This window comes from Trichoderma harzianum (assembly GCF_003025095.1).
Source record: "Trichoderma harzianum CBS 226.95 unplaced genomic scaffold M431scaffold_24, whole genome shotgun sequence".
Taxonomy (NCBI): Eukaryota; Fungi; Ascomycota; class Sordariomycetes; order Hypocreales; family Hypocreaceae; genus Trichoderma; species Trichoderma harzianum.
This window is the reverse complement of record NW_020209272.1, coordinates 180,506-200,391: the sequence shown is the minus strand read 5'-3', so window position 1 is coordinate 200,391 and position 19,886 is coordinate 180,506. Positions and strand designations below refer to the sequence as shown.

General features: G+C 49.0%; 8 protein-coding genes across 8 annotated transcripts; 5 read left to right on the top strand and 3 right to left on the bottom strand.

The window, feature by feature from the left end:
- Positions 1–1,597: 1,597 nt before the first annotated feature.
- Positions 1,598–2,226, top strand: M431DRAFT_99712 (hypothetical protein; the record flags this gene model as incomplete). Its single annotated transcript, XM_024925187.1, has 3 exons — positions 1,598–1,711; positions 1,763–2,096; positions 2,153–2,226. The coding sequence occupies 3 exons, from the start codon at positions 1,598–1,600 to the stop codon at positions 2,224–2,226; spliced, it is 522 nt and encodes a 173-aa protein (XP_024768247.1).
- Positions 2,227–2,550: 324 nt separating this feature from the next.
- On the bottom strand, positions 2,551–3,642 carry M431DRAFT_501029 (hypothetical protein; the record flags this gene model as incomplete). Its single annotated transcript, XM_024917981.1, has 2 exons — positions 2,551–3,200; positions 3,225–3,642. The coding sequence occupies 2 exons, from the start codon at positions 3,640–3,642 to the stop codon at positions 2,551–2,553; spliced, it is 1,068 nt and encodes a 355-aa protein (XP_024768246.1).
- Positions 3,643–4,196: 554 nt separating this feature from the next.
- On the top strand, positions 4,197–6,053 carry M431DRAFT_546611 (hypothetical protein; the record flags this gene model as incomplete). The annotated part of the gene is made up of 3 exons (XM_024921223.1): positions 4,197–4,312; positions 4,393–4,603; positions 4,653–6,053. 3 exons carry the CDS (start codon positions 4,197–4,199, stop codon positions 5,721–5,723), a joined length of 1,398 nt encoding a protein of 465 aa, XP_024768245.1. The 3' UTR covers positions 5,724–6,053.
- A 41-nt stretch (positions 6,054–6,094) lies between these two features.
- M431DRAFT_525317 (hypothetical protein) lies at positions 6,095–7,628 on the bottom strand. The gene is made up of 3 exons (XM_024920613.1): positions 7,375–7,628; positions 6,693–7,301; positions 6,095–6,629 (listed from the first exon to the last, which is right to left on the bottom strand). Exons 1-3 carry the CDS (start codon positions 7,546–7,548, stop codon positions 6,336–6,338), a joined length of 1,077 nt encoding a protein of 358 aa, XP_024768244.1. The 5' UTR covers positions 7,549–7,628; the 3' UTR covers positions 6,095–6,335.
- Positions 7,629–11,955: 4,327 nt separating this feature from the next.
- On the top strand, positions 11,956–13,803 carry M431DRAFT_99609 (hypothetical protein; the record flags this gene model as incomplete). The annotated part of the gene is made up of 1 exon (XM_024925173.1): positions 11,956–13,803. One exon carries the CDS (start codon positions 11,956–11,958, stop codon positions 13,801–13,803), a length of 1,848 nt encoding a protein of 615 aa, XP_024768243.1.
- A 417-nt stretch (positions 13,804–14,220) lies between these two features.
- On the top strand, positions 14,221–16,019 carry M431DRAFT_513585 (hypothetical protein). Its single transcript, XM_024920055.1, has 7 exons — positions 14,221–14,496; positions 14,557–14,611; positions 14,675–14,821; positions 14,913–15,477; positions 15,531–15,559; positions 15,630–15,722; positions 15,783–16,019. Exons 1-7 carry the CDS (start codon positions 14,415–14,417, stop codon positions 15,877–15,879), a joined length of 1,068 nt encoding a protein of 355 aa, XP_024768242.1. The 5' UTR covers positions 14,221–14,414; the 3' UTR covers positions 15,880–16,019.
- Positions 16,020–16,309: 290 nt separating this feature from the next.
- On the top strand, positions 16,310–18,427 carry M431DRAFT_525314 (hypothetical protein). The gene is made up of 4 exons (XM_024920612.1): positions 16,310–16,451; positions 16,509–17,671; positions 17,735–17,821; positions 17,875–18,427. Exons 1-4 carry the CDS (start codon positions 16,409–16,411, stop codon positions 17,929–17,931), a joined length of 1,350 nt encoding a protein of 449 aa, XP_024768241.1. The 5' UTR covers positions 16,310–16,408; the 3' UTR covers positions 17,932–18,427.
- M431DRAFT_127958 (hypothetical protein) lies at positions 18,427–19,723 on the bottom strand (the record flags this gene model as incomplete). The annotated part of the gene is made up of 2 exons (XM_024912350.1): positions 19,134–19,723; positions 18,427–19,066 (listed from the first exon to the last, which is right to left on the bottom strand). Exons 1-2 carry the CDS (start codon positions 19,424–19,426, stop codon positions 18,427–18,429), a joined length of 933 nt encoding a protein of 310 aa, XP_024768240.1. The 5' UTR covers positions 19,427–19,723.
- Positions 19,724–19,886: the final 163 nt, after the last annotated feature.

Here is a 19,886-nt window from a genome sequence, read left to right as displayed (position 1 = left end):
TGCAATGCATTCAAAAATGACACGCATCCATGTATCAAAGATTACACGTACGTGCATGCAAAGCCGTGGATAGCCGATACTATAGTCTTCTGCTTCAACTCTTCAAGAAACCAAGTTGAGTAACAGGTGCGCTTCACGACCCGGAGATTTCTCGAATCTGCGAATGAGTATGCTTATTCCAAAATTGAGCTGGCATTCACCGATGTTCTCTGCCTACAACATAGGCTGAGGCGGCCAAAGGTTACCATGGTCCAATCATCTTCAAGCTAGAAATGGACCCAAGGGCTAGCAATGCCACGGAAACATGTCCGGACTTTAAACAGTAATTATGCCTCACCGTCTTTATCTAGATTTGAACTAAACTCTTGATGTAACATCCGTCCAAAGACTGACAGGCGGGAAGGAATTCTTTGAACTCCACCGAAGGATTCTGTCACCCTGCGGATGTAGCGGCCAAGGCGGCTTCTCATCTTGGCATGGAGATCATGGTCAGGGGCCCTGACGGATTTCGCTGGCAGTTCCCAAAGAAAGCTGACTCGCAGCTTGTTTTCCGTGAGTCTAGGCCAGAAGCACATTAATCAACATGCAACAAGCTACTCCCCCACTTCGGAGTCGACGTAAATCTACGGAAGAGTTATCTGATGAATCGCATGAAACTTAATATACGCTAGTTCATCCTATCTACTAATAGGGGAACACCTGCGCTCTTAGTAGGGAGTCTATGACATTTCCGTGTCGGAAAAGGCGAGTCATCAACATCCAGAGAGCTTGCTGCTTTCACTTGTTGTGTGTCCGGAATATCCCGTACGCCAACTGTTATGCATGCATGCACGGCCTCTGAATAGGCTGCTCGTGAATGTTTCTTCTTTTGCACTGCCTATGCAGAGCTGGTTCGATGAAATTGTCAGAACGGAAACCCATTTTAGCTGACTGCAGCATTTCCTAGCCAATCATTTCAATTCTAGGCATGAGGCTACAGCTACCATGTATGCATACAACCTTGGGCTCGTATTACTACAACAACATAAGGTAGCATTTGGCTCATACCACCTTGTTTTCGTAGCTTCCAACCGTAGCTTAGCTTTGGCCTTCCATTGCTTGGTTTTCTCGCTTTACAATGTGCGCAGCGGTACAAATATGCAGCGGATCGGAACCGAGTAGTTAGCCAGGGGCGCAGAATCTGGGGGTTGGAAAATCCACAAATCATCGTCGCCCGGAAGCATCCAGGCTCTCCGTCTCCATTGCCTAAACAAGAAGCTGAAGCAATCAAGAGCCAGCCACGTCAGAATAGTGGCGCTCTACAATGCTTTATTCCACGACTTTTCTTTTTCTTTACGTATCCTTGCCAAGGAAACTCGTCGCTAGTGCAAGGAGAAACTATGCTATCGGTCCGTCGATCCAATGATGGGGTACCGGGATCCGGTTGTCGTACTATGCGACTTCCAGTTCGATGGAATCAGGAGATGGCCTGGGATCAAAGACACAACTGAGGATAGATAAAAGGCGGCTGCCGCTCCATCTTGCTTCTTTTCTGGTTCTTCCATATCCCAAATCACTTGTACTCAAACATTCTCAACAGTTTGACCAAACCGCCATCATGAAGTCCGTCGCCGCCATCATCACCACCGCCGTCCTCGCCGGCTTCAGCCAGGCTTGCTCAACTCCCGGCAACTACATCGTTACCTTCTACGGATACCCCGATAACTCTCCTGTAAATCTTCCATTGTGATTTTATATTTACGTCTGTCTAATGCTCTTATAGCCCGGTCCCGCCACTGCTCTTAACTGCGGAGGCCGCAACGGCAAGGCTGGTGGTACCGGAACCTACGCCGACCCTATTACCATCGCCACTGCTCCTGGCGAGCTCAACAACTGCGAGATTGTTTACCTTCCTCTGTTGACCAAGTATGGTCGTGTTGAAGACACCTGCGAACAGTGCACCACCGACTGGAAGAACGGCCAGCCTCACATTGATATCTGGACTGGCTCCAACTCCGTCAACGGTGGCAACAACCAGATCAACTGCGAGAACAGCCTGACTTTCGGTGGCCGCTACTCCATCGTCCGCAACCCTCCCACCAACTACGGTGTTGACAGTATGCTTCTCACTCACGCTCTCTTTAATTGCTAAAATGACTAACTGTTCTGCTAGCCACCCCTCTCTTCGTTGCTCCCAACACCTGCAACACCAACCACGTCTACCCCAGCAACCCTGCCCACTGCTAAATTAGCACCCAGCAGACTTGTATATAGCTACGGGTTTTCACTTTCGCCTGATGATAATGATTAGCTATCCTTGGTTGACTCCTGCAGCGAGTTTGCTTTGAGAGATGCTTGAACGTATATAGCCGATTGATGATTCTTGTAAATAAAATGGATTATGATCTCCTGCACTTCGAGTTCCTCGTAAATATTTTATGTCTTAGTTCCTGCACTGCAATTGCACGTTGTAAAGATCCAAATGCTTTTCTTGCGCCTTTACCAATAGTAAACTAGTGCTAATACAAATAGCTAATGTTCTACCCAGTACTTGATGCAGTTGAACTATTCTCAATTATCCCCAGCAGGTGCGCTGGCGAGTGAATGGTAATAAAGATCTATCCTCGTTCTAGGCACACTCTTGGACTGATTTGAAAGAATTGTATCCACAGCCTTGACCAGAGTATCCTCCAAAGATGTAAATCCTTCCTTCTTGCCCATCTTCTTCAGTACCTCGATACTGCGCTCATTGTCCACTTCGCCGGCGTCCACAACTGGCTCATCAACTGACTTCAGCTTAACCTTGTCTGGATACCGCTTATGAAGGATCTCAAGTATCTGTGTCCACGAATATTTCCCTGCGAATGCCAGTAGGCGCTCGCCATTCACATCATCGAGTGTTAGGGCGCCCAAGTGCAGCAGTGCCGTATCCTCAACGTCAACGTACCACTGAGGTGGTAATATCGACGGCGCTGAAGGATAACCTTTAACGGCAGCATCAATCACCGCTGAAGTACTGAGATAGCTCATGTTCTCAGGGGATATCGCAGTGCCAAAGTTCACATTCGGCACAACTGTGTTGAAGGAGAAAGCAGGTTTGTGCTCGCGCATCCAAGCAAATGCCTCTTGTTCACCACGTGCCTTGGAGGCTCCGTAGAGAACAATTCCGTGCCAACGGGGATTGCCTTCACCATTCCAGGGATTGACCATTTGCTCAATGGCTGCAGTATTCTAGGTAGTTGGACCGATCTTGTAAGGAGTGCCGGTTGTGGGGAGGGCGCACGCAGCCAGAGACGATGTTATCACAACACTTTTGACGCTGGACTCTTTGGCAGCGGCCTTCAGAAGTTGCAAATTGGATTTGATCGTGTTTTCGATGATGGCGTGGTTTTGCGGGTTCATACCCATGTCCATAGCGATATGTGCAATGCCATCCACACCCTCAATCGCCTTGTTGAAAGCATCAGGGGCATTAAGATCAGGCACCTCAATAAGTTCGAACTTGGGACCGAAATACTCCTTCATCCAGGCATTCGGGGCAACGGAGCGGACAGTGCCACGAACACGGTAGCCGCGTTGCAGGAACACTTGGACAGTGACGCTTCCAATGTAGCCGCTAGCCCCAGTAACGAGAATTAGGCCTCCCGGCGGAACTGAAGACATTGTTGGATTCGAATTAATACGATATGTGAAAGATTCTGATGTAAGCCATAGAGATGGAATCGAGATGATGGAACTGACAGCGACAGATGCATCTTAAATACACAAGATGGGAATTAAAGTGCTCGTCGACAAGCAGTCAAGGTCAAGGCGCCACACACTCCTTGATTGTGAGAAAGAGAAACTTCTACACTGATACTCCTTTCTGTATCCATCTACTCGGTTGCGATACGATCCTATCTTGCAGTCGTTTTACTCGTTTACCTCATCCGGTAACCATTCGCTCCACCGTCCAGCTTCCGGCCACTCAAGGCGGCTTCGCATTCCCGATTCGGAATGCGAGGAACACGTTCAGCTCAGCCCCGCTGAGATGGTCGAATCTAAGGCTCAGTCCGCTCCACTTGATGACTGGGTAAAATCGTTACTCCCTTCTCAATCTCCTGGTCATCACCTCGTTCTCTCGTTCTCTCATACAGGTCAATCCGACCATTTTCAGTATTCAATGTCTAATAGCAAGTCACCTGCCCTCTTTGCCAACACCATCCTGGTGTCTCGAGATGCGGGCCAAGCTCCAACACTCCAGACCATCGGAGTCATGGGCCAGGTTCGCAAGAAGCGTCCCCATAACAAAAGCCGGCGAGGGTGTGTCGCATGCAAACGACGGAGGGTCAAGGTATGTCGTTGCGGTACGTTTCCGATGAATGCCACAAGACCTCTAATAGTTTAGTGTGATGAACGTGTCCCATGTTCCAGCTGTGTTAAGCGCAACATCAGCTGCCTGCCACCGTTCCATCAACATGTTGTTGCCCCAAGTCTCTCTATACCTAGTGCCCATTTCCAGATGGACATGGATCCTCAAATAAGCCTCTTGCATCTCGAGCTATTCCATCACTGGGATGAAGAGACCCGATCAACGCTCACATTTCCCCAAATCTGGCCCGTTGTCATGCAGCGGGCTTTTAACGTAATAGCGCCTCATCCGTGGCAGCAAGGCCTATGCTAACTTGTTATAGGAGGACTTTATCATGTCCGCCATCTTATGCATTGCCGCTATGCATCTCACAAGCCTTTGCCCGCAGAGCACAAAGTACTCGCATGCGTCAATGCAGCTAATGGCCAAGACAGTCCAGCTCTTTCGGAAAAATCTATCGCGCCCTTTCACAAAAGATAACTGTGAAGCACTAATGGGGACAGCCCTTCTCATCAACTACATATCATGGTTTGACCTTGGCTTCCTGGACGGTGAAAAGGGTATCAACTCCGAAGCGAGGCTGGATCTCGCCCAAGACCAGTTGTTTCTTCTTAGCCCAGGTATCGTCCAGGTATGGTTTCAGGCCATACCTTTCTTCATCGACGATGGAAGCGTCTTTACTCAAATGATTAATCAGAATCCAAGGCTCAGCATTGAAGAGGCCTTGGTCAAACGAGGTGAGGATCCAGCACGCTTTGTAGAGCCATTTATGAAAATCTGGGACGATCCGCGCTATCAGACCTGGGGCTGCACAGCTACTGAGACAACCGTCTGTGGGCCTACGTCTTATGCTTGGCGTCTTCTCGGTGGGCTGGAGACGGAACTGTCATGTCGTAGTTCTCTGTCCCGTGCGCCGCTGCCATCATCGGAAGGTCGTGATGAAAAGAAAAAACTGGTTTACATCAGGGACGCTGTCATAAGAATTACTACCAATTATACTTTGGTCGACGAACCTGATACATCACTCACATTAGAATGCCAGTCGGCTCGCTCATCATTCGAAAACATCATACGCCGCATTTCACCTCTTCTGTGCTGCGCATCTCTCAAAACGGCGTCAGACACACCATCGCACTCCAGCATCATGCCTCAAGACGCGGATATTGAGCAGCTGTTCTATGGATTTCCGATTCTCTGTTGTGGACCATTTGCCAAACTGATGATGAGGGGTGACTCACGGGCTCTCGTCTTTCTCTTTCACTTTTATCGTGCAGCACGTATATTGCTAGATCCGAAAAGATGCTGGTGGGCGTCTATTAGGAGCGATGTCATGGAGCAGCTGATATTAACGGAGCTAAAGTCACGTCAACTCAATGTGTGCCTGCGGAGTTAGGGCTACGGAAGGAGTTAATTGTAACTGGGTCTGTTCGTTATATGTCAGCGCCACGTTAGACTTTTACGGCCGGTCATGGGCTCAGCCGTCGTCTTTGCAAGTCAAAGAACTGCATTTAGGCTGTCAGCATGAGCAGACTGGATGTGGAATCGCAGGGTTGGTAGGAGAAGAGGGGTGTGGAAAACTATTTCCTTGTCTTGAATGGCTCGAGCGCTTTAATGCGAGATATCACCAGCTAGATTCCTGAAAGATGGTCCCAGCTTTATGCCTTAGAGACTTGCATATAAGATGGGGACGATACATTCAAGAAACTAAGCTGTTGGGAGGTTAGACTCAGTTTAAACTACTTATGCTTAATGAAATAGTTATACCTTAGCTACAGAGACAATCTTATCTTCTCATTCCCCCTCGCATATTCATGAGGACATAAACTCAGTTTCACAATCTCAGCGTCTTCGTTATTTGACATGCAATCTATATTTTCTCTATGGTATTTAAGCAAACTAGCAACGCTTATTGATCTTCCTCCCACTCACACATCCACCTGTCTCATCATCTTATGTCCATGGTATTTCTGCTATACCAGTGAATCTTGGACATGTGGCCTCATTTTCACCACTCATTCACCAGGACGTATCGGAATCTAGGCTTGCCTGCGTCCAAGTCGACGATAGCCTGGTTGGCATCGCTCATAGGTCGCAGTTCCACCCATGGTTTGATTTGCTTATCAGCGGCGAGCTGCATCATTTCGCGAATCTCACCTGGGCTGCCGATACCTGAGCCGGTGAGGTTCTTGCGGCCGGCAATCAGGGCGAAAGGTCGGAGAGGGACGGGGTTCTCTGGAGCGCCAACCTGAACGAGCGTTCCGTTGAGCTTGAGGAGTGCCAGGTACTCATTTAGAGGCATCTAATAATCACAGAAAGTCAGCACAGAGCAAGAATAACAGGCAGGGGGAACTGTGTTACGTACATCCTCAGAAGAAGCGGTGGAGATGATCAGATCAAAGCGCTCCTTGTTGTTCTTAACCCAATCTTTGTCATCGCTCGTTGCAATGTAGTCATCGCATCCCAAGCTGAGAGCATCCGCCCTCTTGCTTTCTCTCCTGGAGATTCCGACAACCTCATCGGCGCCGAAAGCCTTGGCGAACAACACAGCAAAGTGGCCAAGACCACCGACACCAACAATGCCGACCTTCTTGCCAGGACCGGCGCCGTGGAACTTGAGTGGCGAGTAAACGGTGATGCCTCCGCACATCAGAGGAGCAGCAAACTCGGGGGCAACGCCCTTGGGGATCTTGACGACGAAGTGAGAAGGAGCTCGGTGATACAAAGCGTGGCCACCATATGCCTTGCCGTTGTTGCGATGTCTGGCGTTATAAGTGTTGACGTTGCCAGCGCAGTACTGCTCCAGGCCTGCATCGCAGGTTGAGCAAGGTCCGTCGCGGCCAAGGCAAGAATCACTCTGAGCACCAACACCAACAATATCGCCAACCTTGATATCACCCTCAGCCTTGGAGCCTACTCGAACTGCAACACCGACGATTTCGTGCCCAACAACGCAGGGGTACTCCGTAGCGCCCTAAAGATGTCTCGAGTCAGTATGCCTACTCGGGTGGAAGGTCATGTGGAGAACATTTGAGGACTCAACCCACCCATCCTGATCGCAGAGTGTGCAAGTCTGAACCGCAGATACCAGAGTGAGTGACTTTGATGTCAACATCAGTCTCTTCCCACTCCTTTGGCTGAAACTCCCTCCAAACCATGTTGCCCTTTGAGGAAGAAGCATCATCTCCCATCCATCCCTCGAATTTGTAGTCGGTCGACATTTTGGTTGTGAAAGTTGTTTGTTATTTTGGTTATTTTTGTTGTTATTCTTATTAAAAGCTGTCTACGATCTGGATCGGGTTCGAAGACAACTGGCAGTGAGCTGCTCTTTATACATTGGATCTCCTCATATCTTCTACGCTTCCGTATGCTTCCATTATGTCATAGGGACCCCCAGCATCAATAAACTGGATATGCGATCCCACCTTACAAGTTTCAAACTATAGTACTTTCACACCAGGCTGTATCTTGTCGAGCTGTCAGTGATTGGCCGATGAAACTCGATTCATTTTTTGATGACACCCACACTTGAAGACCACCCTTCCCACATGGTGTTAAAGCAATAGCCACAAGGGCAAAGTCCACCAGTTTTGGAAGTTGATTAGTAAAGGTGGTAAATCCGACAAATATACACTGTCCCATTCCGTTGATTGGTTGCCGCACTGCTCTGTGGCTGGTCGGCGATTGTGAAAATTTTTCGGACTTTCAAGGCTAAAGTTGCGTCTTCGTCTTCGGTCCTACGTAACCATGTGCCAATCTGACATATACACCGTTAGAGGCCTAGTTTCTAAGCTCTCGCGATTACGACGGAAATTGTGATCTGGAGTTAACAACCGGGGCCGTGGCAAGAGACATTCCCCGATTGGCAGGTTGTGGTTCAAGGGTGATTCCACCAATGTTCAATTCGAGCCAAGTATGATATACTCCGCGGGTGCCTATGTTCTGCGGGTGCCTATGATACTGCGTTTTGCCAGCTATTAAGCGTCAGTGTTATTTATTCGCATGAGATGTAATATCATTAATTGGAGGCTCTTAAAAAGTCTCAGAATGTATAATTATCCTAAGTTTGCAGCATTTGGAACTCAAGCATACTGCGCTTCTAGCTCGGATTTAACGACGGTCCCAGACCCCAGTGCAACTACCCCAATCATATGCGCGCCTGTTGATAGTAGGCCCTGGATCTAGCTTAGCAAAGGCCAAACTGAGATAAAAGTTGACAAAGACTCAACGAAAGTAGACGGTAAAGCCGAGATCCACACTAGACAAAGATGCGGTCTGCCACCCTCAAGATGATCTATGAGTTGATAGATGATTGTCATCGATCTGCTATTATCGCCACTTTCTAGTCCTTTGCTATTTTCTTCCAGCAACTGCCACTATAGCTATTTACCTCTACTTTCTAGCATCATCAGCAACTACTGAATGAATATGTACTTTGATCCCGCAAATTGTAGCAGAGTGAAAAGGCTTCATCTACAAAGATAAAAATCCTGGCCAAGTAGATGATACGTCGGCAAACTCGGTTTGGCGATGAGGGTCCAGGGTTGCGGACTTGGCGGGGCGATTGTGTTCTCATCGCTGGAGCCGGGACAAATCATTCCACCGTCCCAGTAATCGTTAAATCCACATGAGCAGACACCAGGTGTTCGCATAAGTCCGCACCCTTGACATGGAAAAGACAAAAACTCGGCTTTAATAAGAACACTGAGTAGTTCAGAGGCGGGAATAATAAGACATTCCCGAAACAATCAACAGCGCATGCAAGCCAATTAATTCTTCGTCAGACTACGGAGTATAATAAACTATAAATTTCTTCTCTCATATGCTGGCTCTTCTGGTCTAGGCGAGTATATGTATGAGTTGACTGTGCTAGTGAAGCACCTCGTCCTAATTGCCAATCTCAGAATGCATGCCCATCCTTAGTTTACAACAGGTTAGATCTACCTTCACTGATAGATGTCTCACGCATTTGGCCATGTCCTCGAGCGACAGACAACATCAACGGAGTTTTGAAGGAGAACGCAATTAGGCAACTAATCTCGAGTAGCCGAAATACTATACAAAGGGAGTATTATTTATTCCGGAGAATACGGGATGATTTAGAAGAAACTGCTTTCAACAAGTAGCTCTCGCCGGCTCGTTGAGCCATGGACACGGTCCGTTTAAATATGATGCAAGTGGCAGAAGAGGTGAAAGTGGCGATCCGTGGATGTGGATGATCGCCCTGGAGCTACTCGTCCTACCAAGGCACGGGCTGCTCTCGGGTGAGATTCTTATCTTGCTTGTTGGACAGATGCGAGAACTAGAACATCGAAATACCCACATCGACTGCGGAGCTGTCCAACGCCATTATTCCCCAATCAGCGACGGGCAGTGCAGGTCAACTAGAGCGAATATGAGGGAGATGAATTCTTCAGCATTTCGCGACCCACAACCTCGGCTCTACTATAGCGCTGACCAGAAATTCCCGCTTCTCCCAAAAGCTGCCAATGATTGGAATGTGAGGGGAAGGTTGCCAAGCAGTGTAACGCAGTGCCGTGTTCGTACGATTTAGGCAGCACGGAGACAATCTGCCATGAGATATGAATAGCTGCACATGGTGTCTGTCAGCCTCACCTCGCACCAACACATCAAGTCAAATGAGTTCGTCAAACATATGCATATGGCTTTTTGAACTTGGAGCCAAGCAAAATGACGCCTTGCTATGGCGACAGATCCATCGTGTGATCACCACCCTCACAGCGAGATTATTTCGATTTATAGCCTCCAGTCTGCATACACATATTGCAGATGTCTAGCCAGCCTTTGCTACTCCAGTACTACCACTCCGAACTTAAGAATCTCACTCATGATGCTAGTGCAGCATTTCGCTAGCCTAAATCCCCTGTGACCACGTGTTGGCGAGGCTTATTCCATCCGATCGGAAGGGCGTGGGAGCCTCGCCTCGCCGCAGTCCGTGAGATGCATTCCATATGCGAGTGCGTCTTCCCCACCAGAGGCTGAGCAGCAGCTGAACCACCCATTCGTAACACGAAAAGGCCTAGGCTTCCGACGACGTCTGACGCGGGCTAGAGACTAGCAGTAGCTACCTGTATTTAATCTCTCAAGATGCAATTGCTTTGCTCTGGACACGTCTTTGGAAACACTTGACGGGTCTGCAACAAAGAGCATTGAAGCCAGAACATATTGATTATCCCATCTAAACTTGCGGCATCATGTCTGGCTACTACCAGCAGCCACCGCCGCTGCCTCCTCGATATGGCAATGGGTCTGTTCCTCCTCCCACTCCACCGAGACAGACCAGTGGCCAGCCAGCGCAGACATATGGAGGCAACGCCCAATATCCATATGCAAACGTGAATCCCCAGCAGCAGACTCAGTATGGATACCAAACGGCGCCTCCTCCAGCATCACCGTATCCGAATACAGCAGCACCGGCGCCGTATTATCCACCCCCTCCTGGTCCACCACCGCCCAGACACTCCGGGTACTCATACGCTCCGGCGTCGACAACTCCCGGCCCCGTAGCGGCAGCACCTCCGCAGAGCCCGTCTCATTCTTATCCTCCTCCGCAGAGTCCATCTTACACGTACTCTCCTCAGAATCCACCTCAGTCCTATCCTCCTCCTCAGAGCCCATCTCATACGTACCCTCCTCCTCCTCAAGCTCCGGCTCAATCCTATCCTCCTCCTCAGACTCCATCGCAATCCTACCCCCCTCCCCCTCCTCTTCCTGCTCGGGCACCAGTTCAACAGAATCTGCCCAGCTACCCTCCACACCCTCCCTATAATCCAGCTCAAAATGCACAAAATACAGTCTCCCCCACATACTCTCCCCCACAGCCCGCTCCGTACTACAACAGCGCCCCTCCTGCTGCTCAGTACACACCGGCTTCGCATACACAAACACCAGCTACTTCAGTCCAACCCGCAACATATCAATATACACCTCCTGCGGTAGCGCAACCACCAAGCCTACCTCCTGCCTCGCCACAGCCTCCTACGCCGGAGAGAAATGCTGCTTCACAGGGAACTTTCAGTCCTCTTCCTCGAGATAACGGGGCTTTTGAACCTATTCCTCGAGACTATAGTGAATTTGCACCCATTCCTCGAGACTACAATGAGTTTGCACCCATTCCTCGAGACTACAATGAGTTTGCACCCATTCCTCGAGACTATAATGAGTTTGCACCCATTCCCCGGGATTATAGTGCTTTTGAACCTCTGCCCCGGCAACAGCCAGCAAATACTCCATCGGCTCCTCCTCCACCACCAATGTCAACTCGTCCTCCAGCCCGGGACACTTCAAACGACTATGCTTCTCCTCCACCTGCTGCACCAACTGCAGTAGGGCAGCAAGTACCAGCAGGATCAGAACGCCTGCCGCCGCTGCCGCCGTCCAATACGGCAAATAATCAGCATCAATATCCACGCAGACCAGTCGCTGCCCCCAATACACAACAGACAGTGGCACCGGCTGCTGATCCTACCTCACCAGTTCAACCAACAAATAATGCCGCGTCGATTCCTCCACCTCCGGCAGAGGCCCAGCAGCCTACCCCAGCACCTATTTCAGTGCCGCCCCAGGATCCCATGGCTAATCTTTATACGCAAATGAACAATCTCAACATGAACCCTGTGGAACATAACGCGACGCCCCAGCCTTCTACGAGAGCTTTGGATGACAATGCACCCCGGCCTCCACCTCATATCCGCGCAACGGGGGAGCCTCTAGAAGTCATCACGTATTGTCCAGAAACGAGGGCAGTGGACTATTCGCTTTATTGGTACTGTTTGCCAGACTTGCCAGACTTATTGATCTGCACTAGATGTCACGCTGATCACATTCAACCTACACAACTGGCAAGCAAATTTGAGAGGATTAAACGGCCAGACAACTTTAACTCCATGTGCTGTTTCTGGTTCCCTAGAGTCAAAGAGTTCATTTGGCCCCAGGCTCTTCGCACCGGCAATCTGGATGCACTGCGTGAATTCTTGAAAAAGCGCCTCAATGTGAAGGCATGCAAAGGACGCAACCCCACCGCAGCCTCCGATGGAATTAAATGGTTCGGTATGACGGGCAGTGAGATTAACGGATTCATCTCGTGTGAGGCTTGCTACGAAGACCGGATAGCGGGGACGCCATTCGAGACCAGATTCTCCCCATATCGTGAACAGCCAACCGGCGAGAATTGGTCTTGTGACGTCTGCGTGCCATTCATCTCTCGAGTGGTTGTCAAGAAGGCTAAAGAGAATGACTGGGCCGGTTTTGTTAGTTTGGCGACTCATCGCATCTCCTTGCCAAAATGCGAGGGAAAGGATATACAGTCAAACGACTGCACTTGGTACATGCCGCGGCGCAAGATTGAGAATATGCGAGCTTGTGAAGCTTGTTATCTGGACCGAGTTGGCTTCACACGGTTTGAGAATGAGTTTGAGAAGTATGTCATGGCCTCAGGTTTCGATGCATACTTCGAACACATGACCCAATTCTGGTCTTGCAAATTAACTGAAACCAACCTTCCCCTGGTATGGGCCATGGAGAATGCCATTGAGCAACGCAACTGGTCTGTATTCAGCAGCTCGGCGGAGGTCGCTTGCCGTCTCCCGCCTTGCACAAAACACGGAATTATTCGCGGCAATTGGTGGACAATCCAAGGAAGATGCGACAACTATGATGTGTGCGAAACATGCTATACATCTATCCTGAGAACTAGCGGAGTTGCTCAATTCTTCGAGCCCGCGCAGCGAAATCCCGAGTCAACTCTTGTTTGCGACTTTTGTGTTGCCAGTCCTCGATTCCGGCAATACCTCAGGAAATATGCTCAAGCTGTAGACCTAGGAGTTTTTAGTTACTTCCTAGACTATGTTCGGACATTTGCCTCGATTCCCGTTTGTCCCGGCCTAGAAGTCGTCGAGAAGGGACATTGGTGGGGGTATCCGAATGCCTTGTTCTGCGAAGATTGCTATCTGAGCTTCGTCGCCGACACAAAACTTGGTGATTCCGTGGTTTTCAAGAAAGCATATGATGAGCGTGCCCAGATCTGCCAGATTTGGTCGTCTCGTATGCGCACAATGTGGTTGAAAGTATGCGATGCTGGCCCACCCGGATCCCCCGAGTCGAAAGAGGCATTGGCGGAATTCACAGAATTCGGAAGCAAGCGGTTGAAGATATACACTCAAACCGTGCCTCAGATGAAGTTTATCCGCGAGATGAAGCAAATGAAAATGCAGAACGCAATGCACCAGGGCCTTCTGAGTGTCATGTATAACGGTATGGATGGATTGTTATCGGTATCCGGTGCCACGGATGGACACCTTCACGGAAACAGTCAGGTGGGCTGGTATGACACTGAACAGGGAGCGCAGGGAGCGCAAATGTTCAATAACATGCAATCTGGTTTTGCTAATGCAAATCGGATGGACGAATGGATGCAAATGTTCCAGCTCGAGATGATCTGGAAGGAGGTTGAGTAGACTAGAGAATCGAAGGACACAGAGGGTGGGAGGTTTACAGTTGGAACGTTGAAACACGCATTGACAGAATGATTACATAGTACCGTAGCATCAACAAATCCGTATATTTGAAAGCCCATGGCACGGTGTATGTCCATACTGACCTCTCTCCAGGGGAGGCGAATACACATAAGCACTCAATTCCTACGTGACCAAAGTAAGATATGACAAGACCTAAGCCTGGGTGCATTTACCCAAGCCCTAGCCCACAGTTTTAAGTTAGCCAAGGCTCGGTCGGTTCTAGAACGGAGAAATGGGTGGGTGGGAGAAACGTGCCGCAAGTATCCCGAGATGCTCTGATTCGCCTCTATCACCCATTGTTGTGTTCCCATCTATCCCAAATCTCGGGCTACCCTCGGCAGCGGTTTTTAGTGCCCGCTTGATGGGAGGGGTGAACGAGCTGAGGGCATATTGTGGGGAAATTGTCCTACATCTCGACCCATATTGACGTCGGACGCTTCAGTAAATATTTAAACCCCTCCCGGTGTTGAAAATCCCTTTGATGCTTACACAGAATCTCATAATAACCCATTCCCGTTATCTATTCTTCACGGTGTTGTATCTCTGGGAAAATGTCTCTTCCTCAGACCATGAAGGCCGTCGTCTTCGATGGACCCCGCAGCGTCTCCATCCAAGACCGACCGGTGCCTCAGAGTAAGTTCTGGCCAATTCAAAGCACCAATGATATCATACGAGGTCTATAACTTGATTCAGTCCAGGATGATGAAGATATCATTGTCAAAGTGAGCGCAACTGCTCTCTGTGGCTCGTAAGTTGACGCCTTCTGGTGTATTATGAACGCATGACTCGCTAATGCGGAAGATTCCGTCAGCGAATTACATGTGTACCGTGGCCATCAACCCTCCGCGACTGGCTTCATCATGGGACATGAATTCACGGGAACCGTCGTAGCTGCAGGACCAGGTGTGAAGTCAGTTGCTGTTGGTGACAAGATTGTAGCGCCATTTACCGCATCATGGTATGTACCTTGAACCATGAGTTTTCATCGACTTCATTCTGCGACTCAATTTCTTGTAAATATTTGCCGCTTGTACTTACAAAAACACCAGTGGAAAGTGCTTCTTCTGTCTTAATGGCGCTACTGCGCGCTGTGAGAAATCCATGCTTTTCGGATCAACCAAACTCGATGGCGGACAAGCAGAATATGTCCGCGTGCCCCTGACCGATGGCACAGTCTCCAAAGCACCCCCGTCCATTTCAGACGAGGCGTTAATTCTCATGGCCGATATCTTCCCCACTGGTTTCTTTGGCGTCAAATCCGCACTCAGTCTTGCACCTCCCACACTTAATATCCAAGAATCTACTCTAGTAGTGATTGGATGTGGCCCCGTTGGCTTGTGTGCAATTATCGCTGCGGCAGAGCAGAAACCCAAGCATCTATTTGCCATCGACGGCGTGGATAGCAGACTTGAGCAGGCAAGACAACTTGGTGCCGAACCTCTCAACTTCCTCAGTGACAAGGCTGGTATGACGGCGAGAATCTTGGAAGCAACAGAAGGAAGAGGTGCCGACTTGGTCGTTGAAGTTGTCGGACTGTCGCCAGCATTGAGGACTGCTTTTGACATTGTCAGGCCTTTCGGTGTGATTAGCAGCATCGGTGTTCACAACGCAGAGGTAGGACTCATGAAGAGCGGATTTGTTGGTTAGTTCGAGCTGACGCTGGGTAGATTCCATGGTCTGGAAGTGAGGCATACGGGTAAGTGCATCTCATGATTTTCCTCCATACGAAGCCCCTAATCAGATTCCTAATGAACATATACATACAGAAAGAACATCCGCCTGCAAATGGGTAGATGCCCTGTTCGGAGCATCTTTTCCGAAGCTCTTGTTCTGCTTGAGAAGAAGCAGCACCTGCTTGGGTGAGCCATCCCTCCCGTCGTTTTCATATAGAGCGTTTAGTGATCTAATGACAATGAAAGTTTCATGTTTGAAAACATCATGCCACTCAACGAGGCTGTTCAAGGATATACTCTGTTTGATGAGATGAAGGTGCAAAAAGTTGTCTTTAAGCCATAGTTGGGTGGCGCACAGTCTGGCAATGGTGTGATGGACAAAAGATTCATGTATTATGATCTATAAGGCGTGTTATTTGAATATATGTATTATATGCGTGCCAATAATGAGATTCTTTCTGTATCAGAGAGCGTTAAGCCGAACAGCATCTAGATACCATTTTTTGCGTATCGCTAGAGTGGTGAGGCCCGGCCAGATACCCCTCAGTTTCATCATCCGATGCTCGTACTGTATGTGTATACAACAACAGCGATGCCAGCAACCTATTTCTCTTCCGCCACTTTACAGGTCATTGTAATGTTCTTTTCCCAGCTTAAGACAGTCAAATAACCGCATGATTAGGGCCTGGGATTGGAGAGATTCTCTCTTTTGATGCCACTTGGCTTTAATTACATGCACCCCGCTATTTGCATCCCGATGAAACCCCGCGCCCTTCAGATTACATATTGAAGATGGATATTTGATATGTGCACTGACATCAATCTCAACCATTTTGATCCTGTAAACTCAAACAATCATTTTTGTCGACATCATGGCTGCCAAAACTCCCTCTGATGAGCGCAAAGTGCTCAACGGTTTGTGAACTCATTCGCGGGTAAATCATACCGGCCATAGGCTAACAGTTTGGATAGTGCAAACATCTGGAAAGGTGGCTGGTTCCGCTCGTGCTAATGGAACCGCTAAAGCAAACGCTGCCGAGCAATCTGGTGATGACTCGGATGACGATCCAGACCAACATGTCACTGAAATCACAGTTGCTGCCGGTGAGGGCGGTGACGCTAAGAAGCGAAAGAACAAGAAGAGAAAGAACAAGAAGAAGAAGATTATTGCGCAGACTGAGCCTCCATCCATTCTTGTGTCCAAACTATTCCCAAACAACAACTACCCCAAGGGCGAAGAGGTCGAATATAAAAACGAGAACCTCTATCGCACTACTGACGAAGAAAAGCGTCATTTAGACAACCTTAAGAGCGACTTCCTCTCTGATTATCGCCAGGCGGCCGAGACGCATCGTCAGGTCCGCCAATGGGCACAGAGAAACATCAAGCCAGGCCAGACCCTCACTGAGATTGCCAACGGCATCGAAGACAGCGTGAGGCGTCTGCTTGGACACGATGGCTTGACTGAAGGCGACTCCCTTATTGCCGGCATGGGCTTCCCGACCGGGCTGAACATTGATGAGATTGCTGCTCACTACAGCCCAAATGCAGGCGACAAAGTCGTACTTCAGCAGAATAATGTCATGAAAATTGACATTGGCGTCCATGTGAATGGTCGCATCGTCGATAGCGCCTTTACAATGGCCTTCGACCCCATGTATGACAACCTCCTCGCAGCCGTCAAGGACGCCACGAACACTGGCGTCCGCGAGGCAGGTATTGATGTCCGCCTTGGAGAGCTCGGCGGATACATCCAAGAGGCCATGGAGAGCTATGAATGCGAGATCAACGGAACTACCTATCCGATCAAGTCGATTCGCAACATAGGCGGCCACAGTATCTTACCATATCGCATCCACGGCACCAAGAGCATTCCCGCTGTAAAGTCGGACGACATGACCAAAATGGAAGAGGGTGACATCTTTGCCATTGAAACTTTCGGCAGTACTGGCAACGGCTGGGTTTACGATCACGGCGACGTCTCGCACTATGCCCTTCGTGCGGACGCGCCAAAGGCAGAACTTCGTCTGTCTTCAGCCAAATCACTCTTGAATGTGATCAAGAAGAATTTCGGCACCATTCCGTTTGCCCGCCGCTATTTGGATCGAATTGGGCAGGAGAAGTATCTCCTCGGGGTATGTCATGAATGACTGTATGAATCTCAAACTATGCGCTCGGTATAGCTAACAGTTTGGCAGCTCAACACGCTTGTGAAATCTGGCATTGTTGAAGATTACCCGCCTTTGCTCGACAAGAAAGGGTCGTACACTGCCCAATACGAGCATGTGAGTGATATCGTGTGTATACTTAGAAGGCGACTGCTAACAAACCGTCCAAGACGATTTTGCTCCGACCTACCGTGAAGGAGGTCATTAGCCGTGGAGATGACTACTGATTGCAATCGGGGTCTTGCGATTCACGATCCTGGTGGAAACATCACGCGATCGCATTTGTCAAGCAGAGGCTTGAGATACTTTTCTTCGTGACACTCGTTTTACGATATTGATCCATGCTTTCCATTGAAGATAAAATGCGCGCTGACTTATGAGATCCTCAAATGATGCTAGTTTTAACTGGCATCATGTTGAGACCGTTCGCAAGCGCCGGGAAAAAATACAAAAAAAGATGAAACTTATTCACAGAAGGACGGTGATATATATAAATAGCAGACAGTCGTTACCTCAATGATATCACCCATTACAGTCCAATTATACCGCCCAATTGCAACCAATGCATTTCATCGTCGTCACGGCAGTAAAGTCTTCAAAGGAGTTGCGTTTTGCATTTACATCGATAACTATCTAAATATACATCTACTAACATAAAGAGTAACAAAAACATTCCATGTCTCTATCGCTGTCTATATGATACATCCAAGATAAGAATACAGTTAGAGCTGCTCTGAACCAGTAACCACGGTGAACTTTCGGAAATCATCTCTAGGCGTGTACTTTCGTTCATCAGTGCTCGCACTGACAGGCTCCCAGGCCTTGAGCAGCTTAAGTTCGTCTTCCCGTCGATTTCTGGCGCTGTCAAGTGCATCCGAGCCTAAAATGACTCGAGAAGCCCATGGCCGGCCAGCCGCAACTCCTTCTCCCTTAATCACGTCAATCATAGTAGAAGCGGCTCTAGCGGGGGATCCTGGCATGAGACCCATGGGGTCGTTAGAAAACATGCCGATAACGCTTCCAAGCAGAGGCTTGTATGCGTCGGTAGGTTCAGCACCAGGGGGGCTGGCGTGAGCACCTTCTCGAGGCTGCATGAGGTTGGTAATGAAGCCACCGCAGTCAAATGCGACACTTCGAATGCCCAGGCCAATGACTTCCTTGTGAAGGCCTTCTGCAAAGGAACTGAGACCTGCCTTTGCCATCGAATAATGGGACATTGTCGGGAGAGCCATCCAGCTTGAGCTGGAAGAAGTAAATGCGACGCAGCCCTTGCCCTGAGCACGGAAGAAGGGTAGGATGGCCTGGGTCAAGTGAACTGGTCCAAAGAGGTTGACATTGAACATGTTTTGCACATATGCATCGCTATTTTCGAATGGTGAATTAGTATGCTGTCGGTGTGGATAATCTGTCGCCATGAATAGCTACATACCTCGCGTCTTCGATGGTCGTCATGGCTGACATACCAGCATTGTTCATTAAGACATCAATGTGGCCAAAGATGTTCCATGCCGTCGCAATCTTGGTCTTGATCTCTTCAATAGGAGCAGTGACCTCGAGCTCCAAGAGGGCAATGTTGTCGGATTTGGACTTGAGATGACCAAGTCGCTCCTCGACCTTTCTGCCAGTTGCAATGACTTTGTCTCCACGAGAGAGAATGTGGTCTACCAGAGCAGCACCAATGCCAGATGTGGATCCAGTGACGAGGAAGACAAGAGGGGCCATTTTGGTGTGAATGTGAAGAAATGCTGTTTATAGAGTAAAAGGCGTTGAAAGTGTATAAGTCTCGAGGAAGAGAGGTTCGAGTTGCTTGTTGCTGTTACTATTGTAGTTGCTGTTGTTGTGTGAGGATTGTGATGGTAAACTTCATTTCGATTCGAGCACCGAAGGCCATATATATATACATATTTGATGCTCCTTCGTCTTGGCGCATAGGCCCGTCCCTGAACCTTTGTTCACTCATGTTTACTATTCTCTTCGGAGCGCATCAACGCTCCGTGACGCCATGCCGCTAAGTCCGCAGATGGATAAGACTTAGTTCGACATTTGCTCTGGACGAACAGCCGGACAAGAAACGATTAGACGCCAAGCTGACATGCATCCAGCTGGTGAAGAGACCGTCGTCCGATCACGTGAGCGGACGAAGCATCAATAAAGGCTTCGTCCACGGACAAGATGATTTGCT

Coding starts and splice junctions, on each gene's coding strand:
- M431DRAFT_525317 (XM_024920613.1), bottom strand. CDS start 7,548: ATGTCGACCGACTACAAATTCGAGGGATGGATGGGAGATGATGCTTCT. Junction 7,302..7,374: donor ACACTCTGCGATCAGGATGG/GTGGGTTGAGTC, acceptor AGACATCTTTAG/GGCGCTACGGAGTACCCCTG. Junction 6,630..6,692: donor CCACCGCTTCTTCTGAGGAT/GTACGTAACACA, acceptor TGTGATTATTAG/ATGCCTCTAAATGAGTACCT.
- M431DRAFT_513585 (XM_024920055.1), top strand. CDS start 14,415: ATGTCTCTTCCTCAGACCATGAAGGCCGTCGTCTTCGATGGACCCCGC. Junction 14,612..14,674: donor GCAACTGCTCTCTGTGGCTC/GTAAGTTGACGC, acceptor AGATTCCGTCAG/CGAATTACATGTGTACCGTG. Junction 15,560..15,629: donor TCTGGAAGTGAGGCATACGG/GTAAGTGCATCT, acceptor ATATACATACAG/AAAGAACATCCGCCTGCAAA.
- M431DRAFT_525314 (XM_024920612.1), top strand. CDS start 16,409: ATGGCTGCCAAAACTCCCTCTGATGAGCGCAAAGTGCTCAACG. Junction 16,452..16,508: donor TGAGCGCAAAGTGCTCAACG/GTTTGTGAACTC, acceptor CAGTTTGGATAG/TGCAAACATCTGGAAAGGTG. Junction 17,822..17,874: donor ACACTGCCCAATACGAGCAT/GTGAGTGATATC, acceptor AAACCGTCCAAG/ACGATTTTGCTCCGACCTAC.